The sequence below is a fragment of the Hemibagrus wyckioides genome, linkage group LG06 (genome assembly GCF_019097595.1).
Source record: "Hemibagrus wyckioides isolate EC202008001 linkage group LG06, SWU_Hwy_1.0, whole genome shotgun sequence".
Classification (NCBI taxonomy): Eukaryota; Metazoa; Chordata; class Actinopteri; order Siluriformes; family Bagridae; genus Hemibagrus; species Hemibagrus wyckioides.
The window spans coordinates 31,078,985-31,095,074 of NC_080715.1; the positions used below are offsets into that span (position 1 = coordinate 31,078,985).

General features: G+C 39.1%; 1 protein-coding gene and 1 long non-coding RNA gene across 9 annotated transcripts; one reads left to right on the plus strand and one right to left on the minus strand.

The window, feature by feature from the left end:
• Positions 1–1,270: 1,270 nt before the first annotated feature.
• On the plus strand, positions 1,271–16,030 carry LOC131354626 (uncharacterized). 8 transcript variants are annotated; one of them, XM_058392495.1, is made up of 9 exons: positions 1,271–1,506; positions 3,904–3,993; positions 5,929–6,079; positions 6,949–7,100; positions 7,215–7,363; positions 9,669–9,858; positions 10,935–11,059; positions 13,061–13,198; positions 13,303–16,030. In XM_058392495.1, exons 2-9 carry the CDS (start codon positions 3,942–3,944, stop codon positions 13,996–13,998), a joined length of 1,653 nt encoding a protein of 550 aa, XP_058248478.1. In that variant the 5' UTR covers positions 1,271–1,506; positions 3,904–3,941; the 3' UTR covers positions 13,999–16,030. The 8 variants fall into 8 exon arrangements, with proteins under 8 accessions (XP_058248478.1, XP_058248477.1, XP_058248476.1 ...); XM_058392494.1 differs by having other exon boundaries at positions 1,271–1,473; XM_058392493.1 differs by having other exon boundaries at positions 1,272–1,469.
• On the minus strand, positions 1,985–3,608 carry LOC131354632 (uncharacterized). The gene is made up of 3 exons (XR_009204767.1): positions 2,930–3,608; positions 2,722–2,771; positions 1,985–2,146 (listed from the first exon to the last, which is right to left on the minus strand). It is a non-coding gene; the product is annotated as an uncharacterized LOC131354632 (long non-coding RNA).
• Positions 16,031–16,090: the final 60 nt, after the last annotated feature.

Below are 16,090 nucleotides of genomic sequence, written 5' to 3' on the forward strand. Positions count from 1 at the left end.
CTGAAATGGATTATTTTTCCAATACAGCACATCCTGAAATGTCTTATTTCTCTAATACCATAGCAAACATTTTGTTAAAGATATATTAAATTAAAGAACATGCTTTTCCCCATTAACATTAACATTTAATGTTGTAAGACGGCCTTTTCCCACTTCACTTGCATTATTCTTATTGCCAGGACAGTCATTCCCATAATTTTGATGTAGTTTAATGCAGAAAGTCATGGTAACTCAAGTGCTCAAATTATGAAGACTTAAAGGAACCCTGAATTTTTACAAGAGACCCCTGATCTCTCCAAAAAACTTTTCCTCACAGACATTTACTCGCATTATTTAACCGTTTATGTGGACAACATGTTATCATAATTTAGGAGACAGACTTTAAACCTTCGAAACACGTCTCTGTGTTACCTGTGATAAGTTGTTACTATGGAAACACATAGCGATCACGTGCACCCGGAACTACTGTCAGGGCTGCTCCCTTATCATTTAAATCAAGCATGTCGATTATTTTAAACAGCTGTGGCATGGATTTAATTTCGTTTCGCTTTCCTTATTCCATTCGTATCTTGCCATATCTTAAGCAAGACGCTCTTTGTCTCCCATTCAATCATGAACACGTCTACAAAGTGACTAATACTGAACTGAGTAATCTGGGGATTTTTTTCCCCTCAGCTAGCCAGAAAACGCCTAGCATTTCCAAGAACTAATATTTTCATCTACAGCTCAGTCCCAGGCTACTGTACTAATCAGTATGCCAAGACAATACATAATAACAGACAGTAGACAATCAATTGCAGCCACTCTCACGCTTATTAAGGCGATAGCACATGGAGAAGTTATATTACTTATATTTATATTTATGAAGGTGCTTTTGGGACTGTTAGTGCGCCGTCTCTGGCTTTCATGCCACATTCACAGGCTCCGGCTGTGTTTACCTTTTTACTTGTTCTTTAAAAAAAGTTCCCAGAATAAGTCACCTAGATGAAGCTGTTTTAATACCTACTTAAACTGAAAAAAAGGGTGTTTGAAGCAGTGTGTAGAAATGAAAGCAGTTTTTTTAAATTAATATTTTTGTAGCCCATACTTGACTGTTAAAGGTTATTTTGAACAAGAAATGCCTACTCCAGACCACTGTAACTTTCGGTTCTTTAATCATAACGAAAGTGAGAAAAGTCAGCAGGCCAGAAATTATTATGTTCCCAAAGCTCCTACTTGCAATCACGACTTGACGGGGTGTTCATTTGACTTGTTGAAAACTTGTATTAACTCAAATTCAGGAAGCACTTGAAGGGAACACGGTGCGAAGCATGGTCACGTGATCGGGAGACGAAACGCGAGTTTGGTCATGGACTGAGGGCAGAGTGCTTGTTCAATGGCAATAACACATACACACTTTCCATGGTTCTTCACGTTAAACTCCGGGATTGTATGAATTTCGAGACAGCCAGAAGAGGAAGCCTAAAGCAGTGAGTGAGTGTGACTGATCACAGCTGTATACATTTTGTACGTATTCACAGGGTTGTGTGTGTGTGTGTGTGTGTGTCAGTGGCGATAAGGTCAGCTCTCTCCGTACTTTCGTTATTAATGATTTTTTGAGTGTTGCCTTAGGCTGTCGAAATATCACGTTCTTTCATTTAGAATAGGAAATAAACTGTTATTCCTGTTTGTTTGTTGTTGTTTTTTATTTAAAGTTTAGCCTGATGGAGCTTAATATTAATATTAATGTTAAGGGTAATGTTAAAACCTTGCAGGAAGTCAGATTAAAAAAGGGCACCTGTCCTCACCTGGGTGAATCCTGACGGAACCCTCCCATTTCATATGGATGGTTTGCTTCAGGTGATGGTGAAAAATGATATTGTCTTTCAGCTTTCATTTCTGACTCGACAGTTGCACATTCAGTGTAAAGTCGAATTGAAAGGAAATCTCCACATCACTATTCTTGTTCTGTTATTTAGAATTTTAGGATGTGGCACCTTTTTTTGTTGTGTGGTTTTTGTGTAACCTGTAGGAAGCTTTTTTCCAGGAATCTTTAACTTACCTGCATAACTGATATTAGCCAAGGAATGGCAAGAATCCTAGCCTTGATAATCCTGTTAATCACATCGTCACTGCGAAGTCCATACTTTAAAAGTCCAAACTCCACCTACAGTGAATGTAACACACCATGCAATCCATTGTTTGCTCAATAACACTGAAGTAGCCTGATGTTTTGAATCAACAACCTTGAAGCCTTGACAACAGAATATAACAATAACATTAATCATTAAAATGCTAATTTAATTTGCTTCACATACTCTATAGAATAGATAGTAGGTGAATTTTGGGTGAATTGTTTTTTTTACATCTCAGTAAAAGGCTGTAAATATAAATAATTATACATTTGAGGTATGACACTGTAAAAAGAGAACTTTTAGGACAAGAAGAACAGGTCTGTGAAAGATGATATCATTAACAGTGTATTCAGACTCTCCCTATGTCAATAGATGGAACAAATTTAACACACACACACGTGACTAATGGAGATATACAGATATTTTTGCTTCGGCTCCGTTGACGAAAATTGAAAACATATAGGAGAAAATACCAGCATTATATAATGTCAACACTGAATGAACAACACTGCTCCAAATAACAATAATGTTCTCTGTATGTTTAGACGTGGGTTACACAGCTGAGAAATTTGAATTTCTGGGTGGAGGAATACTAAAATTTACCTACATGCATTTTGTGTGTACGAGATTCACAAGGCCAAGGGTTTTCAGATGTGTCTAGAAAATGTGGAACAAAAAAAAAAGGTTCATTATAATTTAGAATAAATGCATAATAAATAAAATAAATTAACAAAAAAACATGGAAATGAGAAATAGGCAACAATTGCAATAAATGTTTAATAAAATATTAATTGTATGCAGTGGTCAGTACCTACCAAAAGTGCTCCAATGAAAGACAACCGCTGAACCATGGACACGGTCATGGACACCCAAGACTCACTGATGTGTATGTGGAGCGAAGGCTAGCCTGTCTGCTCGCATCCTCCAGAAGAGCTACTGCTGAAAAAGTGTATGGTGGCTAATGTCCTCTTTCAGCAGGATGATGTGCACTGCCACTCTGCAGAAATCGTTCAGGAACGGTTTGAGGAACATGACCGTTCACGGTGTTGACTTGGCCTCCAGATTCCCCAGATCTCAGTCTGAGTGTCTGTGGGATATACTGGACACTCAAGTCTGATCCACTGAGGCTTCACCTCACCACTTGCAGAACATAAAGGAGTCACTATTGGTGTCTTGGTGACAGAAACCACAGCACACCTTCAGAGGACTTGTGGAGTTCAGGCCTTGGAGAGTCAGAGCTGTTTTTTGCAGCACAAGAGAGACTTAGACAACCTTTAAGCAGGTGGTTTTAATGTTATGGCTGATCGGTGTATATGCAGGCTAACTTTGTAGAAGCAAAATGTGTGAAAATGCAGAAGTTATGCAACCAGTTTGGACACTGGAATGTACCATTTCTATTTTGGGATTCAACATTACTGACATGTGACCATGTTCTGGATCATTTTTGCTGTTTTTCTAAAGAAAACACGGTTTTATTGCTAACCCGGTGCTGCAGCGTGGAGTTCTTTGTCTACGCTTTTCAAAACAGTGTGACGTATCAAGGTGTCAGATCTTAGCGCTGGAAAGGACAAAAAATAAAATAAAATAATAAAAATTGATTCGGATCACAGATGATTGAGACACACCATTTTTTAAGAAGTTCAGCCTAATTAGGAGAAGTGATTTGTTTTGTCAGTGGAAAAATTGCTTTATCATCATTTAGCCCGAGATCAGATCAGTGGGTTTTCTTTTGTTCTGTCAGCATTTTTGCAAAGTCTTGTTCTTGAACTGCACTGTTTATATTTTTCAGGGAGAATATGACGTTGTGGATCTGATTTCCCAGTTAATATGAGGATATTGTCCCTGCTGTATGTTTGTTGGTTGCTTCTTGAATCTGAAGGTATGTATAATAATTCACAAAACAAATCTCTTTAGCATTAACAACACTGCCAAATGCCAACGTTAAGGTCTCAACATACCGTATACGCTGGATCATGTAGATCCTGTTTTATATTTCTTTTCTGTTCTCACCGAAATGTGTAGTATTACTGTTTTACTCCACAAAACCTAGTTCCAATGAAAGTGTCACTGAATCTCACAGCATAATCTGGGTAATAAAAACCAATGATGTATTTTAAAAACATCTAGAAAAACAATTACCTTAACAGAAACACAAGTAAAGATGGCTTAAGGGTGACAGAATATTAGGAACAGACTATTACATTAAGTTTGATGAGAATAATCGGTACACTTCCATCACGATTATGTAATGCTGTAGTACTGAGTTACAGGCTACAATGATGTAGCTATAAAAACACACATAAGCAGGTAAAATATATATGTCTATTGCCATAAGCACCATCATAAGCACTGGAACATACTTTCCAAGGGAGACACCAAATATTAATTGTGAGGGGTGCCTATGAGGAAAAAAAAGTTTCAAAACTATAAAGATGGCATTTTTTAAAGATGGTGTTGGTGTCTATGTTTAAAACAAATCCTGCAGCACAGCATATAGTAGCTGTATTTATTTATTTGAAAAAGTGCCAGTAATTTTGAAGTTGACAGAATTAAGCCTAGGGCATTGCCTTTGCACCGCCAGATATGATAAAGAAGTAAGTTGTTGTAGCAATTAAATCCTCCTCCTGTAATAACTTTGGTGAGGTCAAATTGTCAGAGTTTATGAACTCTGTAAGGTTCTTTAAACTGGCTCATAGATTAAAGCCTCAAACAACAATCTGTCCAAAAATGAATTCAATTCTTAAATGCTGGTGTTTTTGCAATCTCTTTAGATCAGTAAAAACCCAGGTTTAACTCATTGTAAAGTGGTGCTCTTTGGCAGAACAACAAGTATATTGCTTCTGTATAAAACATTGTTAAACAATGTCTTATGGCCAGTTTTACTCCCTTGAATCCCAGCCATGCATCATCATGCACCATCAGTGTGGGGAAAAGCTATAATGTAGTCAAATTATCTTAAACACCTTCCGCCCAATTGGATTCTGGACTCAAGATCCACAAGGTACAGAACATTTGCTGGATCTTGCTACATCAAATATACACCAATCAGGCATAACATTACGACCACCTGCCTAATATCAAGCCTATCAATGCTGTATAAAGCCTAATATTATAATCAGAGGCAGCATTAAACTTCATCAATTTGAACAACAGTAGCTCGTCTGTTGGATCAGATCACACGGGCCAGCCTTCTCTCCCCATGTGCATCAATGAGCCTTGACCGCCCATGACCCTGTCGCCATTTCACCACCGTTCCTTCCTTGGGCCACTTTTGATAGATACTGAACACTGCAGACCGGGAACACCCCACAAGAGCTGCAGTTTTGGAGATGCTCTGATCCAGTGGTCTAGCCATCACAATTTGGCCCTTCGTCAAACTCGCTCAAATCCTTACGCTTGTCCATTTTTCCTGCTTCTAACACATCAACTTTGAGGACAAAATGTTCACTTGCTGCCTAATATATCCCGCCCACTAACAGGTGCCATGATGAGGAGATCATCAGTCTTATTCACTTCACCTGCTCATAATGTTATGCCTGATCTGTGTATTAGCACATGGTTGGTTCTGTTTGTTTCGGTTTGGGGATTCAAAAGACAAACTACACAAATAATAAATATATAATTAGCCTACAATCATTATTTATCTGTGGGTTGTCCACAGTAGAGTAGTAGCAGAAATTGTAACCAAACACCTTTTGATGGTTTATTCTGATTCAGTATAAAAAAATAGACTCTTGCTCAATCCCCCAATATTGATAACAACATTACTGTAGACTACTGTACACCTATCTGATAAAACGACTATGGGAAACAGCAAGTAGATTTGCTTGTTGTTCTTTTTCAGGCACTGTTTCGGTCCCTGCACCAGCATCCCCTAAAGTCTTGTCGAACAACTTCGTCCACATCTTGCAGTGGAGTCCAGGAAATGGGACACAACCTGGAACAGTCTACAATGTGATGGTTGGGTGAGTAATAAAAAATAATTCAAATCAAGTCTATAGAGAATTTTCCAAATCCACAAAATTTACTTTGTTGTAGTTGTCATAATGCAAGTCAAAATGCTGATTTTTTGGATGCAGTTGTGTATTTTAACATCAGTATGTCAGCTGTTGGTTTCAGATTTAGAAATGTGTTCTCTTTTAACATTACAAATGTTTCTATCGTCCCTTCTGAACGTCTCTGTCTCTCTCTCTCACCCACACTACGACCTTGCACACTGTTTGTTAGGTGTGTGCTCACATACTCATGATTCAGGCTGACTGGGCAGTCTGTTTAAAACACAGTTGGAAGTAAAACCCTGTATTAGTAATTGGAGCACAAACAAGATGAATATTTTATAATTCAGTTTATGGTAATATCAACAATAACGCAGTTGGAAACTAAAATTACATCAGATTCAGAAAGCTTGGTAAGTATACACTGAGCATTGTGCCACAGTGAGGCAGCGTTCAGAGACCTTTCTATAAGCAGGGAGTGTAACGTGGAACATCTGCATATGATTAGCATTCACGTGAGCATGTGAGGTGCTGGGGATTGTAGTCTATGACGGCCATGTTTGTAGTCCGTGCTATATTTTCTAGGAAATGGAGTTTCTGGTGGATTCTGCATTGGCCTGACAGTAAATTTTCCAATTCCGAACATTATTTTCAGAATCAATTCTTATCTTTTCCCTTTGTTACAAAACTTAACTGAATTTATCCTTTTTTTTTAATCTGATCCAACATTTTTGCATAAGTAAATGAACTCTCAGTGAGATGAAGGTCATTTGAAGTTTGTATGTGAATAGAGAATAAAGATATTTGTTTTTTTTAACCCCTTTTTTCCTTTCTAATAGTAATAATCTGGTACCTAGCGTCACTGGTACATCTGTCGACATCTCTAAATACATGACAGATAAATACTCACCGTACAAGATCCGGCTTTGGGCGACAATTGGGAACAGTTCATCATCCAAAGTCAAAATCCATTTTTCGCCATATATAAGCAGTAAGTTGCACTTTAATCTTTTTCTTTTGTACACAATGATGTTTTTAAACAAGTACTCGTTGTTTCTCAAAGGTAATCTCTTGCTTGCATTAAAGTGTCGTGTTGTTTTTTCAGCCATTATTGGGCCTCCCAAGTTATCTCTGTCTGGCTGTGGTCACTGCTTGAATATCAGCATTGATTTACCAAATCGCCCAGACCCCTCTGACAGCTTTTACAATGCTATAAATTTTGACATATACTGGAGGAAGGTCAGCGATGATAAGGTGAGCTGAAACTTTCACTGGGGGGTGGGGGGTAATACGCTATAATTCAGTAATGAAGCAACAATAACTTGAAGTACATGTTTTCTGTAGCAGTTTATCAGTCTCTCATGCTGTTTTGGCCCTTGCTTCTTTACAACATTGCTTCAGTTCATTGATGTTTGAGGGAATCATTTATGCACAGCTCTCTGAAGATCCCATAACAGCATCTCACTGGGGTTGAGGAATGGACTATGACTTGGCCAATCCAACACCTGGATTTTTTTCTTCTTTATTAGCCATTCAGGTGTTGATTTGCTGGATCGTTGTCCTGTTACCTGATCCAGTTTTGGCCCAGCTTAAACTGCCAGACAGAAGGCCTTGCATTTGTCTCAATAACATTCTGGTACAAACTGGTATAAAGTTTCCCAGGTCCTGTGGCTACAAATAAGCCCAAGTCCTCACTCCTCCAGCACAGTGCTTGACAGTTGGTTTGATAGGTGTTTGTGATGATTCGCTGTGTTTGATGTCCACCTTGGTCTCATCAATCCAAAGGATATTATTCAACTTTTGTGTATTGTACAGATGCAGGTTTGCAACGTCATGCTGCCACATTCCTTTTGGAGAGAAGGGTCTTTTTTCCTAGCCACTGTGGAAAATATTTTTGTCCGATACTATAATGCACTACTTAACACTACTCAGTTAATACTTCGCACAGCACAGTTGAGCAAGACTCTAACTAAAGAAGGCGAATCATGCAGACCGGATGAATGCAGAAACAAGGTTTTATTTGCAATCGGCGCTGGTTACAAGAATTGAGCTGCTCACGAATGAACATCCCAACAACCTCTGACATAAGCATCACAAAACACATTTTTATTGTTTTTTTTTTATTTTATTCTTCTTATTCTTTTTTCTCTGTACATAATATTCAGATCATGCCCTCTTTGTTGAGTAAGTCACTCCTGTTTTCTTTTTTAAATATCCGGTTCTGTTTGGACACCATTATCTATTACTTTTAATTTTTCCGAATACCATTATAATCAGACTTCCTAGGTCAGTCATAAAAAAAAAAGAAAAAAGGCTTATTTGCTCTTGTCAGTGGGACTTTGTTTTCATCAACCAGTTCATTTTCACCTCCGAGGACAGCATGGGCACGCTTCAGGGCCACTGCTCTTGTCTTAGATTGCTTAGCTTTAATTCATTGCAAACAATGCTTTCTTTCACTTCTGCACCAGCTGAACCCCGGCCATACCAAGATTGAAACTCTGTCCAAGTCTTATCTACTGTCAACAAAGTCTGCCAGACGGACATTACTCCCACTGCTACTGATTCTACACAGGCCGTACAATCTCACAACCAAACCTAATAGTGTCAAACCCTTCATTATTAAAACTGTAAATAGAGGTGACGAATAAATTAAGGTGGTGCCTGACAACCCAACCATGCTGTCCTCTGATTATGTTATGCAAACACAAACAAGAATGCATTCAAAAACACTTTAAACGCTCTAAACCATTCAAAAATTACTCCCACACCACCCTTCCATGAAAGCCATACTCGTTCAGTCTTTTTCTGATTGTTGTCATGAACATAAACGTTTAATGTGTAGGTCACATGATGTAGCTCTTGGGTTTTTCTTTATATGTCTGAGCATTAAACAGTCTGATCCTTGACTGAATTTGATGGGACACTCTTGAAGGCCCTTCATTTGCACGCAATCCTTCTCACTGTACGCCGGTGAATTTCAAATATTTGGAGATGGCCTTTTAACCCTTCCCAGGTTGATCAGCATGAACAGTTGCTTCTGTGAGCTCATGGCTGATGTTCTTTCTCCTCGACAGGACACCTGAGTGCTCCAGAACACCAAAGTGACAAATTTCTGCTTTTATAGTCACACTTCTTGACGATTAGCTAATCCTGTGCTTTTTATTAATCATTATTTAATTCCTCTCTTGGGTCTACTTATTATTCTTATTCTTATATTATTATTATTATTATTATTATTATTATTATTATTATTCCTACTCTTTTTTCTCAATGTCGGTTTACTTGTTTATGAAAAAATGACCCGAGGTTTTTTGTTTATTTATAGGCAACACAAATGCTATTGTATATAAACATAGAATTGAAAGAGAGTGTAATTTCTTTTCCACACATTACATGTAAATGACACCCTAGCAGACACTACGAAAAGTCCAACTTGAACAGATCGTTATTACTCGTTTAGTATTATTTAATAATTTGCAAAAAAATGTGTAGATGATGTAATTTTTGCTGCTTATTTAATATTCCTCCACACTTTCATTCATTTTTATTTTTTTTTTAGGATGATTGCCACAATCCGTTTACCAGTTCCCAGAGTCAAAAGTATGTCTCATATTCGTACATCCTGCCTAATCTTCAGCCGGGTGAGCGCTACTGTGTGCAAGCCCAGCCGAAAGTCAGCAGCATACCTGAACATCAGCTACTGAACTCCTGCGCCTGTGAATTCACCAGTCGAATAGAGCCCCGAGGGGGTAAGCTGACCGATCTGGGTTCCTTTTTCTCGTTCTTGGACATTTGTATCAATGATCTATATTCAGCAACGTCTTTCATACATTAAGTTGACATTTCGTTCACCTTAGTTACATACACAAGCTTGAAGGAACATCCAAAAATCACACCAGCGCACTGTATTCGGTTTCAGTACATTTAATGCATTCAAAAAGAAAGTTGGAGAAAGACAAGACAAGTGATTTACATAATTAAAGCGATCCTTATTCTGCAGCTAGATGTACGTGAATCTTCATAAACACCCGAGCCTCTAGACATCTTAGCATGTAGGGTGTAGTCTGTCCTGATTTGAAGGAGCTAAACCGAATGGAGGTAACAGCCATAAAGACTGCTCTTCAGTGCCCTTACACACATTTGTGTTTTTTGTTGGGGTTTTTTCCAGCATTTCTGTTGGAACTAATCCCACCTACAGTGTAACCGCATTCTCCCCTCAATGTCCCCGCTGTCAGCTTCACTAGCTTTTAGTAATCTGCACAGTTGTGCTTTAGCAGGAAATGCACCACTGAATTTCTCAGAAGCAGTTCTATTCTGTGTAAAAAGCGATATGCACAAACCACAATGAGACACCCCCCCCCTCCAAAAAAAGAAGAAAAAAAAAAAAGACACAACAACCATGCACATAAAAAAATATACATATACATAATATGTAGCCCAAAGAGACAAGAATTTTCAACAAGGGTGAAAGACTGATTCAGTCAAGTTTAGGGTTACATTTAATTAACAAGAAAATAGTAGCAGATTGATTCGGGGAAAAATACTAACAACACCAGCGTTACTGAGCACATTATACTGGCTAATGGCAGAAAAGTAGAGCCTCATTTTTTTAATCCATAAAACACATTTCCAATTTTTGTTCGTAGTTTTTTCCTTGTTATTTTATTTATTTATTTATTTATTTATTTATTTATTTATTTATTTATTTATTTATTAATTACCATTTTTCTAAAGGCAGATTATTTTTCCTTTGAAACAGTAAACAACATTATGTACACTACTGTCTCTTGACTGTATTTCTCTTCTTCTTTCTGTCACTCTACAGTCACGTTCCTGGCTGGTTGGGTTGCCAGCTCTATACTGGTGGGATTGAGTTTTCTGACTTTCATATTCTTCCTCGTCTACACCGGCTTTCTGTGCAAGCCCAACATCAGACTTCCCAAAGCACTGGTAAGACTATAAAAGCAGATCTTGACCTTGATCTAAGGGGGTCTTTAAGGGGTTCCACATGAATAAACACCACAAACGTTTTTGACAAAATTGCAATCTTTGCCCCATTTCAGCTGTAAACACACACACACACACACACACGATTCACTGAATGCTCAGCGCAAGAGAGAGGAAGAGAGAAATATAGATGTGGTACAGATGTGTGCTCAACCACCTGCTATATTAATCCACAGTGTTTTTGTCTTTGTGGTCTGTCGCTTCAGAGAGGAGTGTGTGTACATCGAGCAATATATGGAGTCTATCTCTTGCCACACACACACTCCATGTTTTATTGACATTGCTGTACAATTCCTTTTCTTGATCAAAACAAAGCTCTTTTCCTGTCACTGACCTGCTTAAATAAACAGCGTGGGTGTGAAAGTTTCACGTGCGCTTATGGGTTACTTATAGGAAATAAAGAATCAGAAGTGAAACGTGCGAGAATAAGAGAGACCACAATTCATTATTAATAATTTGTTACACTCATTTTCCCCCGTGTTGTGCTTCAGCTGCTGTGGCGGCATGCCGGATAGTGCAGTAATATGTACCGTGATAGGGGTGATTAAATCTGCTCTTTGCCTCTCCACACCCTGCTTGTGTACTTTCTGTAGTCATGGGGCGACTTTAAGGAGATTTTACTGACCAATAAAGTGGTTAGGAGAAACAGTGGAGATTCAGCAAACAAGATGAAGCTAAAATTTGCTTTGCTCAATTTTATGGCGCTTCTGAAAACGTCTTTAAATAGGAGGTGGTGGAATGCCGTAATTACTGGAGCATTTCTCAGGTTTTTTGCCCTATTTTACCTTCCATGTAAAGACCAATAGCAACAAACCCAATTATTATGTATATATATACACAATATGGGCGAAATTTTGTGCACCCCTGACCATCCTGTCTTCTTTCCACTAGATGTTGGAGTGTGTCTATGGGGATTAGTGATCATTCAGCTACAAGAGCATTAGTGAGATCAGACACTGATGATGTAAGAATGAGGAGGTCTGGGGTTCAGTTCATCCCAAAGGTGTTCAGTGGGGTCAGAGTCAGGGCTTTGTGCAGGACACCCCAGTTCTTTCATTTCATTTCAACTCTAATGATAATTACTAATAGGCAAATATTTCATCACCATCCCGTGTGCATTTGTCTGCCTGATTTCGTTAAACCACACAAGAATCGAGTGCATGTGTGTATGTGAGAGCATGTGTGCGTAAGTGTGTGTGCTAGAGTGTGAGTGCAAGACCTAGATATCTCCACATAATTAAAGGATGCATGCTTGCTTTGGTAAATGTAGTTAAAGGAGACTGACAGAATTGTATAGAATTAAAGTAGAAATGCCACCAAAGCCTCTGTGTTCAGTCCAGAGAGTTTTATTTCTCTACAGCAGAACTTGTACAGAAATTCGGATGTGAGAAACATAAGACATGAACACCAATATACAGTAAACCTTACAAACCCTCCTCGCTTTGATTAATGTTCTTCACTTTAGGCTTGATGTGGGTTTTGGTGAAATTTGAGAATTTGATTCATCGAAAGATTTTGCACATTTCTCTATACTTATTAAAAATAATTTGTTCAAAACAGAAACATTCAAATGAGTTTACAGTAGGGTGTTTGCATTGTTGGGGTTTTTCCACTTCCAGTCTCAGAAAATGAATAATAAATGCTGACAAGATGAGTAAAAAAAAGACTGATGTGGGAAAGCGAGCAGAAGATAGACCTTCAGACTGTTGGTCAAACTTTTAAAGGTCAGACCACAGAGAGAAAACAAGTGACACGTGAAAAGATTTTCCAGAAGAACCCATTACATCGTCTCTTATTCTCATGCACTGTGTGTGTAGGTGGCGCAAGCGCTGTTTCCACGTCTATGCTTGAGTTGACTTTTTGCACCTTTTTTTTTTTTTTTACTCAAAACCAGTTTAAAGCATAAAACGATTTTTTTCTCTCCTTCCATTTCCGCCCCCACAGATTATTCTTGTACCTGGCTACATCATGTCCCCAGAGGAGACGCCTATATCGGTGGCCGAAGTGGAGAACAACATACAGATCCAGAAGTCTGAAGATCATCAGTACAAGAATGAGAAGAAAGGAAAAAGTCTCCACAAGGTCTGATTGTTTGTTGCATCCTAATGTTGAACAATGTTCACTTTTTATCCGGTGAAGGCGACATGAAAGAATTTGATATTCCCTTTTTTTTGTCCCCGTCTCAGCAGAACGACGACGATGACGATGATGTAGACGAGGATGATGACGATGACAATGAGGATAAAGATGACTACATGGACCGAGGGGTTCCCAGCGAGTCGGAGAGCACAGGCAGTGGGAGACTGTCCGACTGTGAAGCTGCAGAGAATCCGGGCGTATGCAACTTCGAGGACTCCCTCACACACACCTCAGACACTTTACTGCTCTCTCAGGTTCAGTACAGAGAGTGCAAAAATTACAGCCTAGGAGATTTGCTTGATCCAGATACGAAAACCTTAATTCCTCGTAGTGCAAAAGGAGGGGACAAATTAGGAGAAGTAATGAAGAAAGAAGAAAAGGAAGAGAGAGACAGTGGGAATGTTAACCTGTGGTCAGTGGTGTTAAAGTCCATGCAGCCGGAGGAAGAGGAGGTGAACGAACCGAGTGACGCCAAAGAGCCTTTGTTACCTTTATTATTAAAAGAATTAGGAGAACATCGGCAGACAGGAAGTTCTTCAGAACTTCACACTGCACTTTTATTGCACACACAGACTGAAGCACCGAGTGGTCAAGAAGAGGAACATGATGACATTTTTGACACGAGTTTCAGTGACCAAATACGAACAGGATACATGGCATCACACACAGGTGAAATAGACACAGAACACTGTTCATCCAGTGACGAGGAGGAGGATTGTACATCAGGCTACATGCTCAGATGAAGATGTGCTTTTTGTCTTTAATGTGGACTGTTTCGTGTCAGAGTTTATGTGCATTTTGCCAAGTGACTTTCTGGATGCTTGCAGCATGGAGTGGACCAGCTAAGCAAAATTACTGACATGATTATTTCCTCTTGGTAGATTTTCCTGTTCTAATGATCTGTAAAGAGTATATGCTCTTAGGTGTTTGCCTTGTGCTACGTTCACACCTACAGAGACTCGCAACAACAAAGTGACCAGAGATCGTTCTCTTGAGTGAGGAGCTGTAACTTAACTGACAGTGAACATTGGAGACTAGATGTGGGCGTGCCAAGGGAGTAGATGAGTGTGTGTCCGGGGACTAGACGTGGGCATATCCGGGGAATAGACATGGGTGTGTCTGGGGACTAGACATGGGTGTGTCTGGGGACTAGACGTGGGTGTGTCTGGGGACTAGACGTGAACGTGTCCAGGGGAAATACATGTAGGCATGTCCGGGGAATAGATGTGGGCGTGTCTGGGGAATAGATTTGGGCGTATCCTCACATATTGTTTCACTGTATTTACAGAATAATATGCTTTTAATGGGCTTTAAAATTAATTTTTTAAAGTTATAGGCCCATAAACCAAATATAAATTATCTGAAATTAAATATAGTAATATAATATAGAATGTAATAGAATAATAAGTACAGTTAACTTTTGCTTCTGACTTTTATACGCGCGGCTTTAGATGATGTTCCTTAAACATCTGTAAGTAAATTAGGGTTTTGCTCTTTACTGAGAGCGTCGTAGACACATGAGCGTCTATTGACTTGGCTGGTCCAATGTGTTCGTTTGCACTGCTTCACAGCTGGAAGGGATGAAGGATGAAGGGATTTTGGCAGACGATATAATCATTAAATGCTTGTGGCTGATACTATGTACAGACATACATCACAGTGGAATTCTTTTCTGCACATATCCCAGCTGAGGAGGTTGGGGTCAGAGCGCAGGGGCAGCTAGGTTACAGCACCTCTAGAGCAGAGAGGGTTAAGGGCCTTGCTCAGTTGCCCAAAAGTGGAGCTTAAACCCCGATCCTCCAATCAACAACCCAGAGCCTTATCCACTTGAGACACCACTGCCCCCTTTCTGAAGTAGAAAGAAGTAGAAAGAGCTCATTAGAAATTGAGGCACAAAATTCATAACTTTCCAAAGACACACTGACACACGCCTAGGTTTAAGTTATGTTGCATCATAACATCTCACATCGGGGTTTATTCAGAGGCCGTGCTGACAGATTAGATCTTCTGTAGTTTAGCTTCCTGTACATCATCCCTGACAAATCAGGAACAAATACAGAGTGATGTAAAGGGGTGACTATTTTCTGCACTTTAGTTTTTAATTCATTGTGTTTGCTGATAGACAAAACCTCAAAATCCATGAAGTAACTAAAGAAATTTCAATAATTTAATATCTCTCTCTCTCTCTTTCCCTGTTTCTCTCCCTCAGTCTCTTTCTTTCTTTCCCTCCCTCCCTCTCTCTCTCTCTCTCTCTCTCTCTCTCCCTCCATGTTTCTTTACCTCTCTCCCTCACTCTCTCTGATCACCCCTGTCTCTTTCTCCCCCCTCCCCCTCTCTCTTTGTCTTTCACTTTCCGTGTTTCTCTCCCTCTCTCTCTCTCACTCCCTCTGTCTCTTTATATCCCTCCCTCACTCTCTCTCACTCCATCTTTCTTTCCTACTCTCTCTCTCTCTCTCTGTGTCTCACTCTCTCTCTCACACTTAGAGATTTAACTGGTTCAGACAACAAAGACGCAGCAGAGACCTGCTCAGACTGCACAGCAACGCCATGTGTCATGCCAGAAATAAAATGAATGTAAAATATTATTCCTTTTCATTGTGTTCAAGGATTTGTTGTTTTCTTAGATTTGTATATTTTGGTTGTTATCTACAGTATAAACCACTCGTAAACCGTCAAACCGTTGGACATGGATGTGAAATCTTGTGATTGTGTTTGTGAAATGATGCTGAACTGAATTGATAAATGTCTTTTATAAATAAATGCCTGAATGAGTAACACGGATTTCTCACTGAATTCAAACAGACATTGTGTGATACCTCCCAAAAAAGACACTAA